This window comes from Pagrus pagrus, assembly GCF_965226575.1.
Source record: "Pagrus pagrus genome assembly, chromosome: 14".
In the NCBI taxonomy this organism is placed as follows: domain Eukaryota; kingdom Metazoa; phylum Chordata; class Actinopteri; order Spariformes; family Sparidae; genus Pagrus; species Pagrus pagrus.
The window spans coordinates 23,759,643-23,779,013 of NC_140198.1; the positions used below are offsets into that span (position 1 = coordinate 23,759,643).

A 19,371-nucleotide genomic window follows, 5' to 3' on the forward strand; every position below is an offset into this window, starting at 1 on the left:
TAATGTTAGAATATAGATCTATAAACTACAACAATAATACATTTCCCAGGTATCATCACTTTACCTGTCTAAACAGACGGCCCCCAGGCTGAAAAGCAGCTGGGTGGTCTTCCAGCCCTGGGTGTCTGTAACGACTGCCTCTCCTTGTGACAGCAACTCAAATTTGTCTGCTAGGGCCTCCGTGACGGCAGTGTCGGCCTCCATTGGAGGGATTCGGAGCAGCAGCTGACCCAGCAGACCCAGGGTGAGGTGGAAGGTCTCATTGAGAGAGCCAGCATTGGAAATGACTGCCCTGAAAAGCTGGGGCAGGATGGAGCTCAGACTGGGCAGAGACAAGGTGTTGCCCTGAGGATACAAGAAAGACGATGACAATGTTATGAGTGGATATTTGAAGAACATGTCAATATTGTGCTCATTAAACATTTCAAGAACAGGAGTGCACATTGATTATAAAATAATTTATTGACTATAACTTAGATTTTGGTATATTGTCAACTGTGTACACTGAAGATTGATACTACTTTCACATCAGTCCATTAAATATGAGCCTACAGCTAACAGCCGGAAAGCTTAGTTTATTATAGAGACCAGACAGCTGTCATGGCTCTGACAAAAGGTTTAAAGTGTAAAAGGGACACGTGATGGTTTATTTGGGGGTTACGTGTGGGACTATTTGCTGGCCAGGAGCAGTGATTTCTGTGAGTCTCTGCTGGTTGCCCAACAACCTCAAGGCAACAGTACTATAAAAAAAGAAAAAAGAACTATTCTGGTGCTTAACCCCCAATAAAACATTTTTCTATGGATGAAACAAAGGAGACTTAAGTCTGAGCTATGCTAAGTTGCTGCTAGCCGTCCTTAATATTTAATACACAAACATTCCCAAACAGCTCCCAAAAAGAAAGCAAATAAGCATAATAAGCGTTTCCAAAATGTCAAACAATTCCTTCAACAATAAATAGAATCTCAACCCTTAAACTGGTCTTTTGTTTTACGTACTGGTTTGACTGGTGGCAGCATGGCTGCCAATAGACCCAGGATCCTCTCTCTGGAGCACTCTGAAAACACATGCTCCTGAATAGGGACCTGGGGCAGCCTCTCATCCGTCTCCTTGATGACGTCAGGTTCTGGAGAGTTGACTGCTCCTGGTCCAGACTCGGAAGCTGAGAATGGTAACAAACATAAAAAGTTGACAGCTAAGGGATAGACTTAACCACAAGTGAACAAAATCAGAGCTGTCATCAGATTAGTGGAAGTCACGTCAGTGCTTACGTCGGGCCACAGGAGAGAGGGGGTCCTCACTGGACACAGAAGGCGTCTGGCTGAGGCTGGGCGAGTCCAGGGTGTCTTGGGAGACCAGCTTCCTTTTCTCCCCTTCGCCAGTGCTTGGGGGGGATGACACCTCTGGAGGAGCAGAGGGAGGAGAGCCCACCTCCTTTACCTGTTTCTCCTTACCTGATGGTTTACTCTGGAGGTGAGAGGATAACAACAATTCAGTAGGTTCACAGAGGTATTTTATACTGTAATAGTCTATTACCCATATAACAGACATAATGGACACAGGTATGCATCTCTAGCTATTTCTGTATATCAGATAACCCACTCCCAGGACTTCTGTTCCTCACCTTGTCCTTGGGAGAGGACGGGGAGCAGATTGCTGCAGTGCTGCCGGGGATGGAGGAGGTGTCAGTGGCTGTGCTGAGCTCCTGAGAGGACTCTGGAGAGACTGGACACAGCTCACTATCAGAACCAGAGTCATTGGACGACAGCAGAGCGAGCAGGGCTGAGGAGCGTAGACCTAAGTGGATGACGGCATCGAAAGGTTTGTGATTAAAGGACAAAACATAAAAATAACACTTAGGAGAATCTGAGATACCAAGTGACACATGGATGAACAATGATGCAACCTACCTTTGCCCGTCTGCCCCTTGAGCAGGCAGTCAGTGATGAGCTGGGAGCAGCACGTCTGCAGGGCGGAGGCCTGGTTCAATGTGTTGCTGCTCAAAGCCTCTCCATCCATCTGCTTCTCACTGCTCAGCTCTGACGTGTGGAGGGCCAAAGCAGCAAACAACAGCCAGGAGTAGTTGTGGATGTAGGGCTGGATCAAGCGGTGACGGTCACTTATTCGTATGGTCACCATGGGGTACACTGTGATCCGATGGGTGGGCAAGTGACTAGAGATGGGAACATTAAAAAATCATTTAAAAATACTAAAAAGTAAGTGGGTTTCAAAAGCATAAGATTACACTCAAAATATGTCACCTGTCGGGATACTTCTTTGCATGGTAACAACCGAAGCACAGGTCAAAGTCTTCACACACGTTGCAGTTGATCCTGCTGCCTACAATGAGCCCCTGGCAGTGGTCACAGGCGTATTCCATGTTCACCATCTCATGGTCGTCCTCATGGCCCTCAGGCTTTGCACCACCTGGGTAAAAACACACACATTCACATTAAGGTTGGCTCTTATCAGACATACGATGTGCCAACAGATGCGACTGTGTGAGTAGCGTAGTGGAGTGTATGAGCTCACTGAGGAAGCAGGTCTTGCAGAGGTCCATATCCATGCACTGTAGACATCTGTAGCGGTGCCAAGGTGCCATCCTCTCACAGCCGTCACAGGAGATCACAACATTGAGCAGGTCACAGTAACGTGCGATGAACATGTGCATCTGTGGATTAAACCAGGTCACGTAAACTAAACAGTATTAATATTGATCATTTGCTGACTCCTCTAAATTAGCACTCAATCATCTACGTCAAAAATCCGTCCTTTTACGATAGGAAACAGATGTTACAGTATTTATCTCAGTCTTAATCATGATTGTGCGTATGTGTTTTAATGTAATTATTTGATGATTTTGAAAATTCTCATATCACAGACTGATCCTGATATCTTGGCTCTGACAGAAACCTGGATCAAGCAGAGCCTTCATGATTCAGGCTTCTCTGCTTAACTATAATCTGTTCAGAATAGACAGAGTTGGAAGAGGGGACGGTGTGGCTGTTTATATGAAATCAGGTTTATCTGTCATTGTTTTAAATGCTGTCACTATTCCTCATTCCTTTGAATTTATTATTTAAATTTGAAATTGGTTTATTGTTATGAATATGAACTTGCTCAGTACTGTAACTCAGAAATGCTGGCTCTAGGTCATTTTAACTTAAACTGGTTAACAAACAATTCAAACCGTCTAAAAGAGATATGTGACAATCTCAGTCTGGCACAGCTGAGCGATGAGTCGACCAGACCTAATTTGAAGGATCCCTCAAAGTCAGCATGGATAGATCTGATTCTGTGTAATGGGGGGAGAAAATGACTGCCTCTGCAGTTTTTGCACTTGGTCTAAGTGACCACTGTCCTGAAGCCTGCATTAGAAGTGCTGGATTGGCAACATCAATATCAAGAAGCTTTATCAAAAGAAATTTAAAACATTTTAATGAACAGGCTTTTTTAACTGACATTACTAACAGTAATATCTTCAGGCATAGTTTATTTAAACTTGATAAAGCTATACCTATAGGTCAATTTAAGACTTTGATTTCAAACTACTCAGCATTTGAATGTAATCGTTTTTAACTACGTGCTGTCCTGTACGTTTGTCTGCCATTTATCTTTTATGCACCTCAGTTTTATGTGTGTTTTGTCATGTTCGTTTGCAGTTACTTATCATTTTCAAGCACTTTTTTTCATTTTATTTGTATTCTGTCATATTGCTTTTTATCCGTTATCATTTTTATGTACCCATTCTGTTCATTATGTTCGTTGTTTCTGTTTGTTGTCACATTTTTGCACCTATTCTGTTTTTTATTTGTGCCCCCGACATCATTGAAAATGAGGGCTCGTCCTCAGTGATTTTTCGAGGTTTAAATAAAGGTTGAATGAATGAATCTTTTCTAAAAGGTCTTTTGATGCATTACCAGCAGGACTATATCTGCTCTATTCTTGGGATGCACAGTAAAGTAAACAGAGAGCAGAAAAGCACTTGGGGCAGGAGGGTCAAGCTCTGAGTGCTATTTCTTTCCCCAGACAGCTCAGACACCAGACAATTTTCCTCGTTTGCTAATGATTGTTCTTTTATGTCGTTTATGCACTGCAGTGTACCTTTCTCCTGTCCTCCATGGAGTCTTCTTCATCGATTTTGTCGTACCACTTCTCAAACATCCCGTCCATACACTCATCCATCCATTCCTGGTTCTTCTTATAGTCTGCGATTTCATCCTCCTCTGTCCATTGACTGAAGATAAATTAAACCACAAAACTAATCATTACAGCAAATTTAATATGCTGGGACATAAATTAAATAAATTTATGTAAGATTTGAAATAGACTAATTAAGCACAAAGCAGTTTGGACCCTTGCTTTGTCAAATAAAGTTAATAAAAGCTGTGTCTTTTGCTAGCCTTAGGTTATCAATAGGAAATTAATTTCATCTCTACTGAACTCGGCCTTTATTTCAGGGATGAGTCTGATCCTACCTGATGGCAATGTCATGAACGCTGATGTTCTCCTGGGCCATGCTGAGCAGGAGATCAGGGAGCTTGATATTCAGGAAGAGCGGAAGGTCATGTACCTCCCAGTTCATGTCCAGAAGGTGCAACAAGCAGGTCTGCACACATGACAGGGCTGGTAGCAGGGCTCTGGAGAGCCGATATAAGCGTCAGATTATTACACCACTGCACACACACACTTTAAATTACACTAATCACTGCTGCAAGCACTTCTAAATTTCAGTGAGTCTAGTTATGTGTGAACGTGGTGTGTTACATTAATAAGAACTTACTTCTCATTGAGGTTGCTGAAGCCTTGTACTGCTTCCACCAGCATGAGCACCAGCTGATGGTAGGAACGCCTCACCTCCTCTCCTAGCTTCTGCCCACTGTCCGACAACTGAGAGAAATAACTGAAAAAGACAAAGACAAAGAGAATTCTGAGTGAAGTTACACAAACTTTATTTTCATCTGAAAAATGTACCTGATAGTCATTGGTTTAAACTGTTCAATCAGTATCAGTGAATACCAACAACAAACAACAAAAAACAAAAAACAAAATAAAGATGTGAAAGCAATAATTTTTTACTAAACTGACTCTAGACTTAGGATTTTCATACTTTTTGACATATATTCAATTGAAAACAGTACAAAGACAATATATTTTCCTGTAAATTTTATCAAATTCATTGATTTTTTTGTAAAGAAATGCTTATTCGGACTTTGATTCCAGCAACAAGTTGGGACAGGAGTAACAGAAGACGGGGGAAGAAGTGGAACGCTCCAAAAACACCTGTTTGGAACATTCCACAGGTAAACAGCTGATAGTATCATGACTGGGTATGAAAGGGGCATCCTTCAAAGGCTCAGTCTTTCACGAGCTACGAATTGGTGAGGTTAACCACTTTGTGAAACACATTATTGTGTCAAAGATAGTATTACTACATGGGCTCAGGAACACTCCCTAAATCGGTAAGCACAGACCTTTTGCAAATGACTGCAGTTTATTCTGGTTTCTGTTTTACACAGTGTCCGTGTTGTTGATAGGTTTTTGATAAATGATAAATGACCACTCAAATGACCACAGGTGGTCATTTGAGTGGGTCCCCAATCATTTTTTTTTTATTTCTGGCAAAATATTAAACCAGTGTTTGATGTTATAAGGTTCTAATCATGGTTATATGATTGATGAAAATGTATCTGAAAATTAAACAAACAAAATCCCAAATCTGAAAACAAAACACTGGCACATCTACAGCTGCTCCCTGAAAGTTGATGAGCCAGTCAGTCAGTGACTGATTGTGTCAGTCAGTACATTACAAAAACTGGGTAAAACATAGAACCTTAAAAAAATTGCTCAGGGGTAACATCTCAATGAGGAATTATATATGAAGGGAGCCATAAATATACTTTTATATTAGCTGCCAGACACATAAAAAAAAAAAAAAATCCAACTGGCTGAAATCTGTGTGTCAGGCATTGATCTTGTTGCAGCAGAAAGCATGTCGCCATGATTTAGACAATGCACACATCACGCTGATGGTGGGAAACAGTGACCAGCAGATGTTTTCTGTGTTGACAGCGAGTTTCCTTTTAAAATCATTACAATAAAGATTTTTCACAACGTAGCATTATTAGGGAAAATATGGTGCGACACATGGACAGTGAGTTCACTGTGTTTTAATGCGTCAGAGACACAGGAAAAGTACCTGGCAACATCAGTGCAGTGTCCCAACTTTTTTGGAATCTGGGTTGTACGACAGATAAAATTCACTGCTGTTTGACTTGAATGAAAACATGTTCTCCAGTTGTACCTGGTGAAGTCTTTCTGGCACGCGAGCAGCTCTTGTAGAAACAGGATGCAGGGAGCTTGGAAGAGGTGTGGCTTTCCCAAGGAACGTAAACATTGCTGAACCATCTCCAGGACCTTACACACACTCACAGCCTGGGCTTTGCTCAGGGACAGGGTCTGCAGAATGCTACAGGAGGGGGAATAATTGGATTATTTTACATTGTATGATAAAATAAACAAATTAAAAATGCAAAATAGAAGACTGTGGGTCAGTCACCTTGCTGTTGTGAGAGCCTGGTCCCTTATAAAATTCAGGATGTGTTTGAGTATTGGGTAGCGATCCTTGACAGAGGGAGTCATGCGGGGCTCTTCTATAGATCGACAGGACAGGAGGCGTAAGCGTGCCCGACTGAACGGTGCTTTGCGGGGGAAGGCGGAGGGCGAGGCTGGTTCCCCTGACTGGGAGGAGAGGCTCTCTGTGGAGCCTCTGTGGCCTGGCCTGCTGTGCACACATGAAGAGGAGTTTTGGGCTTGAGCACCAGAGGGCTGGTTCTGTCCTGCTTTGGCATCACCTCCCTCATCAGGCCCCGCAGACTGAGGTACCGGAGATGAGCTGGGCTGGAAGTCCCCTTCAGAGATCGAACTTGAGCGGAGGAGTGGAGCACTACTGCCCTCTGCAGCTTTTGAAGAATCATTGTCCTGACAGGGTACTCCACAAGGGGTAAATCTGAAGAGCAAGAGGCTCTTCTCAATGCACATATCAGCTGGAAAGACAAGAAGAAAGAAAAGAAAAAAAGTCAGCAATAAATAGAAAGAGATAAAAGACCTGATGATGGGATTTCATTTTACATTAGCTTGAGTCCTTACCTAATGTATCCATGGTAACCTCATCCTGTCCCCCATCCTTCTCGCCAGCAACGTTCATTTTGCCAACAAGGTATCTCTGCTTCATCTCCAGCTGACAGGAAAAAAGACAGCATCAGCATATATAACATGATCATATATAAACACTGCAGCAGACAATCAACAAAGACATGAATCCTGACAGCAACACTCACCATCCATGTTCTGATGTTGTCTGCCAGAGTATACACCTGCACAAATTCTTCACTGAGACAAGACTTGCAGTCCTGATTCACTACTCATACAAAGAGAAAACAGATATGACCAAGTGAATTAATCATGCAGAATTAACTTAATAAAACACATCAAGAAGAAACATAGTAAATAGAACATATTTTAATTATAGCCAAACCTTACCGTAGGTCTTCAGGGCATTGTTGAGGGCTGGTGTGTGGTATACCATGGCTGCCCAAATGGCGTTCACAGCTTGATCGGTCTTTGGCCCAGCGGCAATCTCGTTCCTCATTGGCTGTTTCCTGCAGGACTGCATGAGGGTCCTCATCAGCTCTGTTCTACTGTCCGCCAGCTCCTGAGAAGGGTTCCAACGGGCGAAGTCCTCCAGGAAGCTCGCTAACTCGTCAACAGTCCATGCATTTGTCTACAACATGGAGAAACACTAGTATTAGAACAGCACCAAGCTCCTGAGGTCAATCAACACTGGAATAATATAAAGCTGAGAATGGAACAGGATGAAACGGATTCAACCATACCTGGTCAGATGGTCTTTTAGGCCGATTTGTCTCCTTTGTTTCACACAACCCGTGTCGCAGAATGGGTTTCCATAAAGGAGAGGACTGAACATGGGACATTTTCCCTTGTGGAAGCTCCTTGACAGTGCGTATCTCTGGAATAGAAGGTAAAACACAAATTTCAGCATTTCAAGCTCTCATCAAAGGTCTGAAAACTGTTCCATTATGATAAAATTCTGAAGCAAATTTTTCTTAACCCCAATTAAATTTGACCTACAAGATCTATCCATGTAAGCCTCAAACGTACAAGCTCAGAAAGATTTTAACTATCGCCTAACACAGTCGCACAGAAACACTTCACAGATCACAGCTTCATTTGATAAAGGTCTCATAAATCAGTCTCACCGTGGGGGGATTTCAAGGCGAGGGTTCTGGAAGCAAGACGACCCATCAGGCGAGCCACCAGCAGCTGCAGGTCTGACATCCAAGAAATAGTGATATCTGGGAGGCCCAGAGCTGTCACAGTGAACTTATAACCCCACTCATTATTACTGCTGTCAGAGTGGAAGAGGAACTGGAGCTGAGGGCCAGCGTCAAATGTCACCTTCTGTAGGAGCCAAGAGAAGCCACAGAGATGTGTCAAGGAATTCAGAAACAACAGAGTTGCATATGTAGACTGCTTGAATGGTTTCTCATATCTTACCTTTGGCCACTTCTCAGTTCCAACCTTCATATCATAGCGGACCTTCCCGCCTCTAGAATCTGTGAATTCTAGGTAGTCGTATCTGTGAATATCAAGACCATTGACAACTGTTTCAAAAAATTTTCACAAGGGATAAAAAAACATCTGAATATTTAGTATTTTACAACAGTCACCTTTTCTCTGTCTCACAGCGTTCGTCAAACTCCACCTCAAACGAGGTAGCACCCGGGCAGGCATAGATGGTGGTCTCATGGCGGCTGTTCTCATAGTTGTGAGGAGACTCCATGTTCCAGGTCCTCAGCACCACTGGCTGCTGGGGCTGGTGCCAGCTCTCCTGATCCACCTAATAGCAGCATGGTATACAATCAATCTTTGTTACACTCATGGTGGAATTTATCTACGTACATGTATTCAAGTACTGTTCCCTGAGAAGAAATTCAAGCCATTTAATTTTTACTCAAGGATTTTCATTTTATGCTGCTTTTTACTTCTACTCCACCAGGGCTACATCTACCTGACTGCTGTAGTTACTGGTTACTTTACATGTATTAGCATATATTTTTTAGTTAAGCATTGTTTTTGAGTTAACTACACAACAGTAGATAAGATAGTTCATTTTCAATAGTTCATAGCGCCGAGTCAATAACATAATATGTATTAGTATAAAACTCACATTGGCCATTTGTATGAGTACTTTTACTTTCAATACATTTAGCTAATATTTCCATAGTTTTACTTCAGTGACATTTTCAAGGAAGACTATTTTTATATTCAAGTATATAGTGAGTATTCCTCAGTGCTGTCTCTCCATATACATTTTCTTCGTTTTCCTCTTGGTTGTTGCCATGATTCACTATAAAGAACCGTTGATCAGCAGGTTCATTTCCATGCATTAACATTCATAAGGCATTTTCCATTGAGCAATTATGCTGAATGTGGGGGTGCAGATGGCGGCCGTGAGGCTGATCTGCATGCAGACAATTCCAAGTTGATTTGGGATTTATAAATGTAAACTGAGCACTGGCAGGCATATGCAAGGTTTTATAATCATAATATGTTTTGGCGAACTTTAATTTCCTCATTTGTACATACACAAACATTTAGTGTGGATTCCCCACAGTTTTATAAGTGAGGCCCCTGGTCCGCATTTTAACCTTTCCGTTCAGACTCATACAGTGGGATAAGAGGCTGTATACATGCTGGAATGATAGGCTTTATGATCAGATTGGACTGACCTTGGAAAAGATGTCTCCAGTATCACTGGACAGGCTTTTGAGAAGCTCGACCAGAGAGGAGAAGCTCTTCAGCAGCACACTGTGAGGGATGTCCAGTGAGCACAGCTCCAGGAGCAAAATCATCTGCCAGGAACATGAAAAACATCACAGTCATTCAACTGCAGAAGTGTGCAAGAAGGCAGCTCAAAATCAGGAGATAAGAGTGTATTACCATTTGTCTGAAGACTGTGGCCAGGATAGAGCTGCCTAGTTTTTCTGTAATTTCAGCACCTGTGTGCCTCTCCAGCAGGGAACCGAGAGTGGCTTTGATACTTCCCAGGAACTGATCCACATCTGTTGAGATAAACCATTACGTCATCCTGAAATCACATCCTCTTGACCACTCTAGGATCAATTCTCCACACTGTCGGTGTCAAGATACAACTAATTTACTTTTTTACTTTTGATTGGTTGGACTATCACATTTAACTGACCAGTACCAGCTGTGTACTCTAATACACACAGAATCTAACTCTGAAAATAGGAAGCTGTAATAAGTTAGTTTGCGTCATGCAAGTTTGTCACTGTATCTCACATTTCAGCAGGATGTCTCGGGCCAGGTCCATAGCGACACTGGTGGAGGCTCCGCCTTTGAGCTGCAGGTAGCACCAGGAGATCAGGCTACCCTGCAGAGCCCAGAACAGGGACAGCAATACTGTCCTACTGGCTCCACCACTCCCGTCCACCATCATAACCTCACACTGAGAGAAGGGATACAGTTGAACAGAGAGGAACATCAGAAAAGCTGATAGATTCATGTGATTTTATGTCAAGACATGAGGATGAGGAGGGCTGTTGAGAAATGTTAAATAACATGAACATGAATCAGCTGAGACATCGAGTGTGTGACAGGGGTCTCACCTCTCTTGTTGCCACCAGCAGCAGCGTCTCCATGACTGACAGTATGGGGCTGATGTCAAAGTCTGAGGGCGCTCCTTTAGGTGGGAGCAGGAGAAGGCCACTTGGATCCTGGTCACTGTGTGGAGCAAACACAGCTGTTGCCGATCCACTGGGATCTGAATGTATATCAGTACATGCGTTTGTATAACTAATGCTTACCTGAAGTAATTGCAAAGTGACTCAAACGTCACCTTCACTGACTCTGGCTGATCCTCTTCTGTAATATTCTTCTGCAAAAGGTCGTATTGTTATATTATATATCATCATGATTTTTATTCATTTGTTATTATTTTTTATTTTTTTAACTCACCATCATGTGGAAGAGTTTGTCCCGCCTGACGTGTTTATCAGGGAAGAAAACAGCTGCTCCGTTAAGAACGGCTCTGACTGCTTCTTTATGCAAAACTTTTTCCACTACTGTCTCACCCTCTGGACTGTCCACAACTGAAACACAAATGTCACAAATATTACTGCTATATATATTTTCACACATTCTTAAGAATCAATCATGACAAGGAATCTCTGATCTTCTTCACTACTCTCAGCTGTATGAGAGCTGACAGAGTCTTACTGTGGCAGAGGTGAGTGTAGAGCTCCAAGACAGCCTTAACAGAGTCAGACGGAGGCTCAGCACTGCTGGATGTGGACGGACAGGGTGCTGCAGTGGCCCCGTCATCTGAGCCCCGGGGCTCCAGTGGGTTGGGCAGCATGGGGAAACAGTTCTGCATCAGCTGGAGCAGCAAAACTCTGCTCTTCAACACCTCCTCTCCCTCACTGAGACAAAGACGTGTACCAAAGAGCCACATCAAGCCAAATGGTAATTATTGCTAAAATGACTGTGGTGAGCATGTAGATACAAAAAACAGCAACAGTGCAACTACTCACATCTGCCTGAGTTTATTGTAGAAGGTCCAGAAGAGGTTCAGGTTGAGACCACTGAAGTCCAGAAGATATTTCTGCTTGAAGTGAGAGGCATCCTGCAGAGATGGAGAGAGAATTAACTGTCTAACAGTCTTCAACAACAACAACAACAACAAAAAAAACACAGGACATGCATAAATATGAAGCACACCTTCACCCTCAACAGTTGAAAATTAAAGGAGATGTTGTAATGTCACCTAATGGCCACAAGTGGACAGACTGACCCACCATAAATTAATTAATTATGATATGTTTTATTAAAAATTATGTTTAACCTCATCGACTTCATTGATTTTTGAAAATACAAGCTTATCCTGGATTTGATGCCAGCAACACATTTGTTGGGACAGGGACAACAAAAGACTGGGAAAGTTGGGGAATGCTCCAAAAACACCTGTTTAGAACATTCCACAGGTAAACAGGCTCATTGATAACAGGTGATAGTATCATGATTGAGTATAAAAAGGGTATCCTCAAAAGACTCAGTCGTTTGCCACCACCACTTTGTGAAACACAAATTGTATAACATTTAGTGAAACTGTTGTCAGTAAACACAGTTTGTTTGCAAATGATTGCATTCTGTTATTGTTTACTGACTAGTTACCATGTCTCGTGTCAGCTGCTGTATGAAGAATAGTGTCTTGTTAAGTAGACAGAGGCCAGGCACAGCATCCCGGTCAAAGTTCTCTGCCTCTGGACTGAGGTCGTCCAGGTCTGCGAGCCTCTCAGCCCCGGGGCACAGGTAACCACTGAAGCTGAGGGACTGCACTCCGAGGCGCTCGGCAACCCAGTCCTGCCTGGTGCAGAGGAACTTCACCATCATGAACTGGAAGACAAGGACACATTAAACGTCATTTCTGTTTGACAACAGTGTTCAGGAATAACTGATTGAGGGGTCATATGAAATGTGTCTTAACTGGATGCAGAATGTACCTTCGCAACGCGACACTGCTGCAGCTTGATCTCCGCATCGTTCCAATCATTCTCCAGCTCAAACCAGCCAATCGGCTCGTCCTCTGACTGTGCCGGAATCCTTACACTGCAGGTCAGGTGACAGCATGGTGTGTCAGCCATTCATGTAAAATATTAAGGCAGACCCCAACACTGCTGAGGGGCTCCATAACTCAGGCAAAATAACCTTACTGAGTTTGTATTATCTTATTAGATAGGATTGAAGTGTTCTTATTTACTAATAATATCAGGCTTTTCTCAATACAGGCTTGTCAAGTTGTAAACACAAAAGCACACTTAAATGTCTCTAATAATAATATTGAGACGGCTATAAATGGATCCTTACTTGTCTTGTACAAACTCTTTGTAGTCCTTGTAGTCCCACGTGTCATACTTCTTGAACCTCTTGAAATGTTTCTCGGCATCAAAAGGATCTTCGTCCTTGTATGCAAACACCAAGCCGCATTTTGCTCCAATGGCTCCTTTTCGCACCTTGACCACACACACCAGACAGTAAGTGTCATCTACAGTCATGCTCTGTCACTGTCTGTGTTACCAAACTTCTCAATGAAATGGTGAAATCGAATGGGATGCTCACTTTGATCGTCATCTGAGTGACCTGGAAGTTACTCTGGTCCTCTGTGGACAGGATCACACTGGCTCTCTTCTTGCCACTTTCTGTGAGAAAACCTTTGGAGAACAAATGCATCCAGTTTCACTTGAGAGCATGTTCAAAGTTAAGCCCGAGTATGAACTCCATGTTATTGATCATTGATGAGTCAGTCGTACCGTCTCCAGTGGAGGATTCTGTGAGCATGTTCTCTGGTCCCGATTTCTCCTCTTTACTCTTCACATCACAGGCCTGCAGGTGCAACTGGAGAGGCCTCCCTGTAATGAGACATAAATCACTGTAAATGCATTTTCTATGACACCACAGTTAATCAGTTGATAATTTTCCATTTGGGTTCTAATTTCATTCCTAAAATGAGAGGCAGCAAACAGAATTAACAATTTTCCATTGCACAGTCCACTAATGCATCTACTCCGTGTAGGCCAAGCACTTTCTCTCCTAAGACTATGGTTTCAAATGTCCGTGTCTGAATGAGAGTAAAGAAGGGCTGGAAGCGTTACCATTGCGATTAAGCAGTCGCAGCCTGACGGAGGCCATCGACACGATGAGGGACGAGGCCTTGTACTCTGCTTCTAAATGATCGCTGATGCAGGACAGGGCCTGGAGCACCTTTGCCACACTGCCTCTGGCCAGGGCAAAGGCCAGGAGGGTCAGTTCTGCATCAGGACTCACACAGCAGCTACACAGGAGCAAAGACACAAACATGTTAGTTTTGAGGTGCTTTCAGGCATATTAAATCATCACTTGTGTCTCTGTTTCAGAGTGTTAAAGGTATTTTTGGCCACATAATTAAACTTTCATGCATGGTCATAACTTTTAATGTTCCCTCACATCTTTAAAGATAGGTTTAAATGTCAACTCAAGTCAGTCTTGAAATTATATTCTTAGATGGCATTATTAGTCACCGGAATTTGTTCCTGCTGTCTATGCTGTCCACAGAGCATTACTTATCTCCCTCAGACTATTGAAGCCAGATATGTCAGCTGAACTTTAGAACGTATAATTTGCACAAAGAAAAGGAGTAGTTCCCCTGTCACTTACAAGGAAACTACTTTAAGAAATTCTGGGAATTTATCTGTGAGATTTAATTGACTAGAACATCTCTCAGAAACAATCTAGATGACATTAAAGGAACGGTTATTTCTGGAGCTTTGCAGCAAAACAATGTTGTAGCACTTAAGTAGATGAGGACTTGTTTTAAAACATTAACAAAAACAACAACCATAAAACCATAAAGCTCATCTGTTGAATCCAAGTCTCTGGAAGCCCTCAGATACCAGATTTATTTGAAAAGATTTATTTACACATTGTTTTTAAGCAGAAATCTTTACCACTTTAACACTGGGCTAACACAGATTATGGGCAAACACTATTTCCAAAACTATTCAGTTCAATAGAGTAGTTATCCATAATCTACTCTTGAAGAGTCTGGTTCAAATAGGCTACCTGACAACTCTGGTGTCTCTCCTAAACACAAAATGAAGACTACATTTGAAAAAACAATAATGTGTATCGACACTATTTTCACTTTGTTTCAATTTTAAAACATTAGTGTTTATAGCAAAATGCTTTTTGTGTGAGGGTTTATGGACTCATCTTCCTATAGTAGTAAATGTATTAACTGCAAAAAGCTCCAGTAATGATGCCAAAAACGTATCTCTCTAAACTGATAAAAACTGATTATTGCAGCCATATTGTTGCTGCTGTTGTTGATAAAGACCATGACCACCACTGAAGGATTACAGTACACAAATGGACTGGAAACAGTGTGTCATGGGCCCACTAAATCAATACTTTGGTTTTAGTCTGTTTTCATTGTGATGATGTCAACATAATGAGCTCAGTGTGGCAGTGATGGGTGAGTGTGTTGGTGTAATTGCAGCGGGTCATTACTCTGCTATCCTGAGGAGAAATCCATCCACCTCCTCCAGGATGTTCAAAGAGAAGAACTTGGGGAACTCTGTGGATGACGGCGTTAGGGACAACGGTGGCATGTGCCGTAAGGCTTTTCTAGGAGATTAAAAACACACAAAAAAACCCTCAGGATCCAAATCACCAGACTTAACTCAGTGCATTAAGAACTGACACACTATAATCTTACTGTGTGCTCTGAAGGACAGTCTGAGCCAGCGCAGGGTTCGTCTCCATGGATGCAGTGACCAAGGAGGTGAGGAGAGACAGGTACCAGATGGCTGAAGCATCGGAAACAGACACCTCTTTACTCTTAGTAATCTGATAGCCCAGCGTCTTCAAGCCATGAATCCGTGTGTCACATCCATCGCTCAGGCACCGCTTGATGTTGATTTGGATGTCTGGGGTTTGGTGAAGAGATAATGTAGTTAGCCCACTGATGGAACACATGATGCAAAAATGCCATGAATGGCTGCTCGTCCTCTGAGAAGGACATGAAATAGATGCTGATTAAGGGAGACACAAATAAAACTACAATGGCACTCAGTAGAGTGCATACCTCCGCCAAGGCCCTTTAACTCAATCAAGCTTAATCACTGTTCGCACCTTTTTGAATCCCCATTATCGCAGCTGCACATTGGTGGTAGTTGCAACTTTCTATCCCTATTTGTTACCGTAGAGCAGCTGAAAAAAAAAAAAGACTTCCTTCTATGAAAGCAAATTTAAATCTGCCAGATCTGATTTTTATTAGGATCAGCATTAAATTGTACTTACTCAAAGATACCAGCCTCCTAAATTGTTTCATCAAGAGCCATGCATTATCCCTTGAGAAATTCATAAAAGTGTTCAAAAACACCCTCTATTAATGTTAAAGAAAGTGAGAAACATCCCTGGATCCATCCCTTTATCTGGATATACACCAAAAGTATATGGGGTCTACTCTGGGCCAAAACACATCCTCCATCCAAGTTTCAAGGAAATCCGTTTAGTGGTTTTTGTGTAATCCTGCTGACAAACCAACCAACCAACCAACCAACGGACACGGCTGAAAACATAACCTCCTTGGCGGCGGTAACATATCACTTCTACTATTAACCATGACTAATGACCATGCAAAGCCAGCCAATGAATTTCAATTTCTTCATTGGGATTGAGCAAATCATTCCCTGCTAGGAAGCACATTATAATTTACAAAATACAGCACTGTGACTGATTTAGCCTGTAGCTAGAGCTGCAAACCAGAGGGCTGATTTCAAAAAACATCTAAATCTGAATGTTTGCCACCATTATTTGAACCTCTGCTAATTTTTGACCGTTGCCCTTGATCTCAGCTGCCTGGCTCAATCGATTCTCACTTGATTTTAATCTCCTACACATATATACATATCTTTTAACGAAAACAGAGAGTGAAAATGTTTGCTTTTCTGTGTGGCTTGACAACCTCTATCTAACTTCGATCTGCCCCCCCCATCGACTATTTTAGATCCAGGCTCAAAACTTACTTTAATTCCCTAGCGCTTGAGTCCTCCAGCTGGGCAGATTTTGGACCTGTGCCGTTTCCCTGATTTTTTAGGTCTGTATAGCTCTTTGGTCAACATGAGTTGTTTATAAATGAGCATTATAAATACATTTGACCTGACTTCTGATAGGAAGTGAATGTAGGCCTGCATGACATGAGGAAAATCAGTGGCGTGCAAGAACATTGCACAATATTGCGATGACAATATGATTTGCAATAAATCAACAATCATTTAAATGCCCATATGATATCTTATCTCCTTCCTCAGCCATTGTGCTAGCCAACCTTGCAGTCACAACCAAATTGACACTAGTTAATCTGAGGGTAGCGGACAGCTAGCTGGGGATTCATTTTATTGGTAAAATGGTGTGAATGCATAGCCAACGTATCTAGGGCTCCATCTGATAGGTCAAATGTTAGCATGCTGAGTTAAGTGTGAATGCATGGTGCATGTTAATAGAGTTATTTTTCTTATATATTGCATTTTAGTCTTTTACAATGTGTTTATCACGCATGTTCACATTGGCATGATGATGAAAATAGGATTTATGGGTCAGCACTGGGTGAATGTGTAACCTGTTGGCTACACAGATGGTCCTTAAGGCAGAAGATGGAAATCCTGAGTTAATTTTCTGCTAAAAAACAAAACAAAAAACTCACACCAGTGCCTGGATTTGATGCCTTGATTCTAGCCAGATGCAATCCTAGGCTCATGGAAGCTTGCAAGTGGATACAAAAGTGAGGCATTTAACCACTCAACTATCTATGAACTCAATGAAGCCGTCTTCACCGGAGGGGTGCAAATGAGAAACAAAGTTTTCTCCTAAACCATCAGCGAAAGAACACACAAGCCCAAAATAAATGAACAGTCAGCTGAGCAGACAGACTGACAGGTGGTGACTCACAGGGGTGTGTGATGTTGGCGTTCTCCAAGAGAGCTACGTAGCCTGTGACATTGCTGGGGATGCGGATATCCCTGATCTCCTGCAGGGAACGCCGGTTCTTCCCAACAGCTACTGAGACGAACTGAGGCATGTAGCTGTGGTCGTTAGAAGCCACTGCAATGGCCAGACGTCTCAGAACCACATCTGGTTTCATTTTCAATCTGGGAACAGAAAAGAGATGAGTTAACACCTTAAAATGTATCATATGTAATCAACAATGCTATTCGAGGATGGGGCACTCATGATGATCAACGGCAAAGCAATCAGGCACATTCTACAGAGCAGGTGTCCTCACCTTATCCAGTGTGAACGCGCACTGCCATCCGACTGCCAGAACGATGAAGTTTCTCCATTTGTCATCTTGTAAATGTCTGCAACATTGGATGAAGCTTCTATTGAGCTGTAGCACTGTGTAACCACCTTTACCTTGTCAACCTCTGGATCCCGGTCCAGCTCCGCTCTGTACTGGATATCTAAATCTGAAACAGAGAAAAGCAGATTAGGACGACTGTCTGGAAGGTGTGCGGCAGTGAGAGATGGATACTAAATATGTCTTGAGTGTGGTCGTATTCTTCAAATACACCAGAAAACATTCAGAAATGTACAGTTAAACTTATTTAAGGTCTTCACCTTTTTCCTTCTGCAACAGAAATTCCAAGAAGTCCTGGACCACACTGGACCTCATGGTGCAGATACTGTTGTAGCCCTCTAAAATAGGGAAAGGGATGGCACTGCTGGGAATACGATTCCTGTGTAAGAATTTAAGAATCTTAGAGGCGTGTGCCCCTAACCGGTCTTTGGTCTTGGAGAATATGTCAACAAAACCTGTGAGAGAAAACACAGACACACAATGAGGGTTAACTCATCTACAGCCTGCTGACAACAGCTATTCAAATAAGGTCGCCCTTGTTGATCCTGATAAACAAATCACATCTCCTACCTGGAGTTAGGGAGCATGCCTGTAGCTGTCTTATCACATGACTCAGCTCTCCCTTTAGATTAGCTCCATTGGAGTTCTTCAGAGCCATCAGCATGCTCTCCACATCCACCACCCCATCCCCCTCGGCATCGAACTGTCCAAAGGCCTGAGATGGGGACAGAGACATTGACACTTCACATACTGACACAATCACTCCCATTCCTGCCCACCATCGCAAACATACAGGGATATAATTAAAACACAACTGGCCGCACAATTGGTATCTATAGGGCCCACAGTGAGAACCACCTCTACTGCTTATTATTGAGTTATGAATATTTTATATCTGTTTATGAAGTATAAAGGCAGGTGGTAGCTCTGGATCTCACAGAGGGTGGATTTTTAAAATGCCCCATTGTAGCATGTAGTGTTTAAAGTATAGCTGTGGCATTCCATGTCTGCCCACACAAAGCCAGACGCAGACTAAAGTACACAATCATTAGTTAACCCATTCATCTGCAACAACAGATGTCAGCCAACAAAGCAGGGAGTTATGCTACAGGAGGCCAAAGCTGACAAGCCAGCGACATTAGGCTGACATCCACAGGTGAAATCGTGATAGCTATGTCTTAATTCATGGTCATCATTAAGATCAGTGTAAAGATTACAGGATACCATACATGACCTCAGTGGGCAATCATGTGTACTCATTAGTCATCATAAATGGGCATGGCCACAGCGATAAACCGTTTTACCTCCATACCAATACAAGAGTTCACACGACAGTCCTGCTAATGGCATTTCTCATGATTTGTGAGAGGTTCAT

At 42.5% G+C, this 19,371-nt stretch overlaps 1 protein-coding gene across 2 annotated transcripts in view; it reads right to left on the bottom strand.

The window, feature by feature from the left end:
* zzef1 (zinc finger, ZZ-type with EF hand domain 1) overlaps window positions 1–19,371 on the bottom strand; it is a 35,119-nt gene that overhangs the window by 15,195 nt on the left and 553 nt on the right. Inside the window, exons 2-40 of one of the 2 annotated variants that reach the window (XM_084374148.1) lie at window positions 18,567–18,711; window positions 18,257–18,451; window positions 17,922–18,105; window positions 17,588–17,787; window positions 15,354–15,564; window positions 15,146–15,262; window positions 13,753–13,931; window positions 13,411–13,509; window positions 13,220–13,311; window positions 12,968–13,113; window positions 12,604–12,709; window positions 12,275–12,496; window positions 11,635–11,726; window positions 11,321–11,523; window positions 11,060–11,193; window positions 10,909–10,979; window positions 10,711–10,825; window positions 10,385–10,550; window positions 10,022–10,143; window positions 9,811–9,933; window positions 8,749–8,918; window positions 8,576–8,657; window positions 8,278–8,479; window positions 7,894–8,027; window positions 7,541–7,781; window positions 7,339–7,418; window positions 7,148–7,238; window positions 6,558–7,044; window positions 6,303–6,467; window positions 4,782–4,901; window positions 4,477–4,638; window positions 4,103–4,235; window positions 2,531–2,669; window positions 2,260–2,425; window positions 1,909–2,171; window positions 1,623–1,795; window positions 1,270–1,465; window positions 997–1,160; window positions 65–345 (exon numbers count right to left, since the gene is read on the bottom strand). In XM_084374148.1, coding sequence (XP_084230274.1) covers window positions 65–345; window positions 997–1,160; window positions 1,270–1,465; window positions 1,623–1,795; window positions 1,909–2,171; window positions 2,260–2,425; window positions 2,531–2,669; window positions 4,103–4,235; window positions 4,477–4,638; window positions 4,782–4,901; window positions 6,303–6,467; window positions 6,558–7,044; window positions 7,148–7,238; window positions 7,339–7,418; window positions 7,541–7,781; window positions 7,894–8,027; window positions 8,278–8,479; window positions 8,576–8,657; window positions 8,749–8,918; window positions 9,811–9,933; window positions 10,022–10,143; window positions 10,385–10,550; window positions 10,711–10,825; window positions 10,909–10,979; window positions 11,060–11,193; window positions 11,321–11,523; window positions 11,635–11,726; window positions 12,275–12,496; window positions 12,604–12,709; window positions 12,968–13,113; window positions 13,220–13,311; window positions 13,411–13,509; window positions 13,753–13,931; window positions 15,146–15,262; window positions 15,354–15,564; window positions 17,588–17,787; window positions 17,922–18,105; window positions 18,257–18,451; window positions 18,567–18,711 — 6,371 coding nt within the window. Of the gene's footprint in view, window positions 1–64; window positions 346–996; window positions 1,194–1,269; window positions 1,466–1,622; window positions 1,796–1,908; window positions 2,172–2,259; window positions 2,426–2,530; window positions 2,670–4,102; window positions 4,236–4,476; window positions 4,639–4,781; window positions 4,902–6,302; window positions 6,468–6,557; window positions 7,045–7,147; window positions 7,239–7,338; window positions 7,419–7,540; window positions 7,782–7,893; window positions 8,028–8,277; window positions 8,480–8,575; window positions 8,658–8,748; window positions 8,919–9,810; window positions 9,934–10,021; window positions 10,144–10,384; window positions 10,551–10,710; window positions 10,826–10,908; window positions 10,980–11,059; window positions 11,194–11,320; window positions 11,524–11,634; window positions 11,727–12,274; window positions 12,497–12,603; window positions 12,710–12,967; window positions 13,114–13,219; window positions 13,312–13,410; window positions 13,510–13,752; window positions 13,932–15,145; window positions 15,263–15,353; window positions 15,565–17,587; window positions 17,788–17,921; window positions 18,106–18,256; window positions 18,452–18,566; window positions 18,712–19,371 lie in introns of both variants that reach the window. The other variant, XM_084374147.1, reaches the window with a different exon arrangement.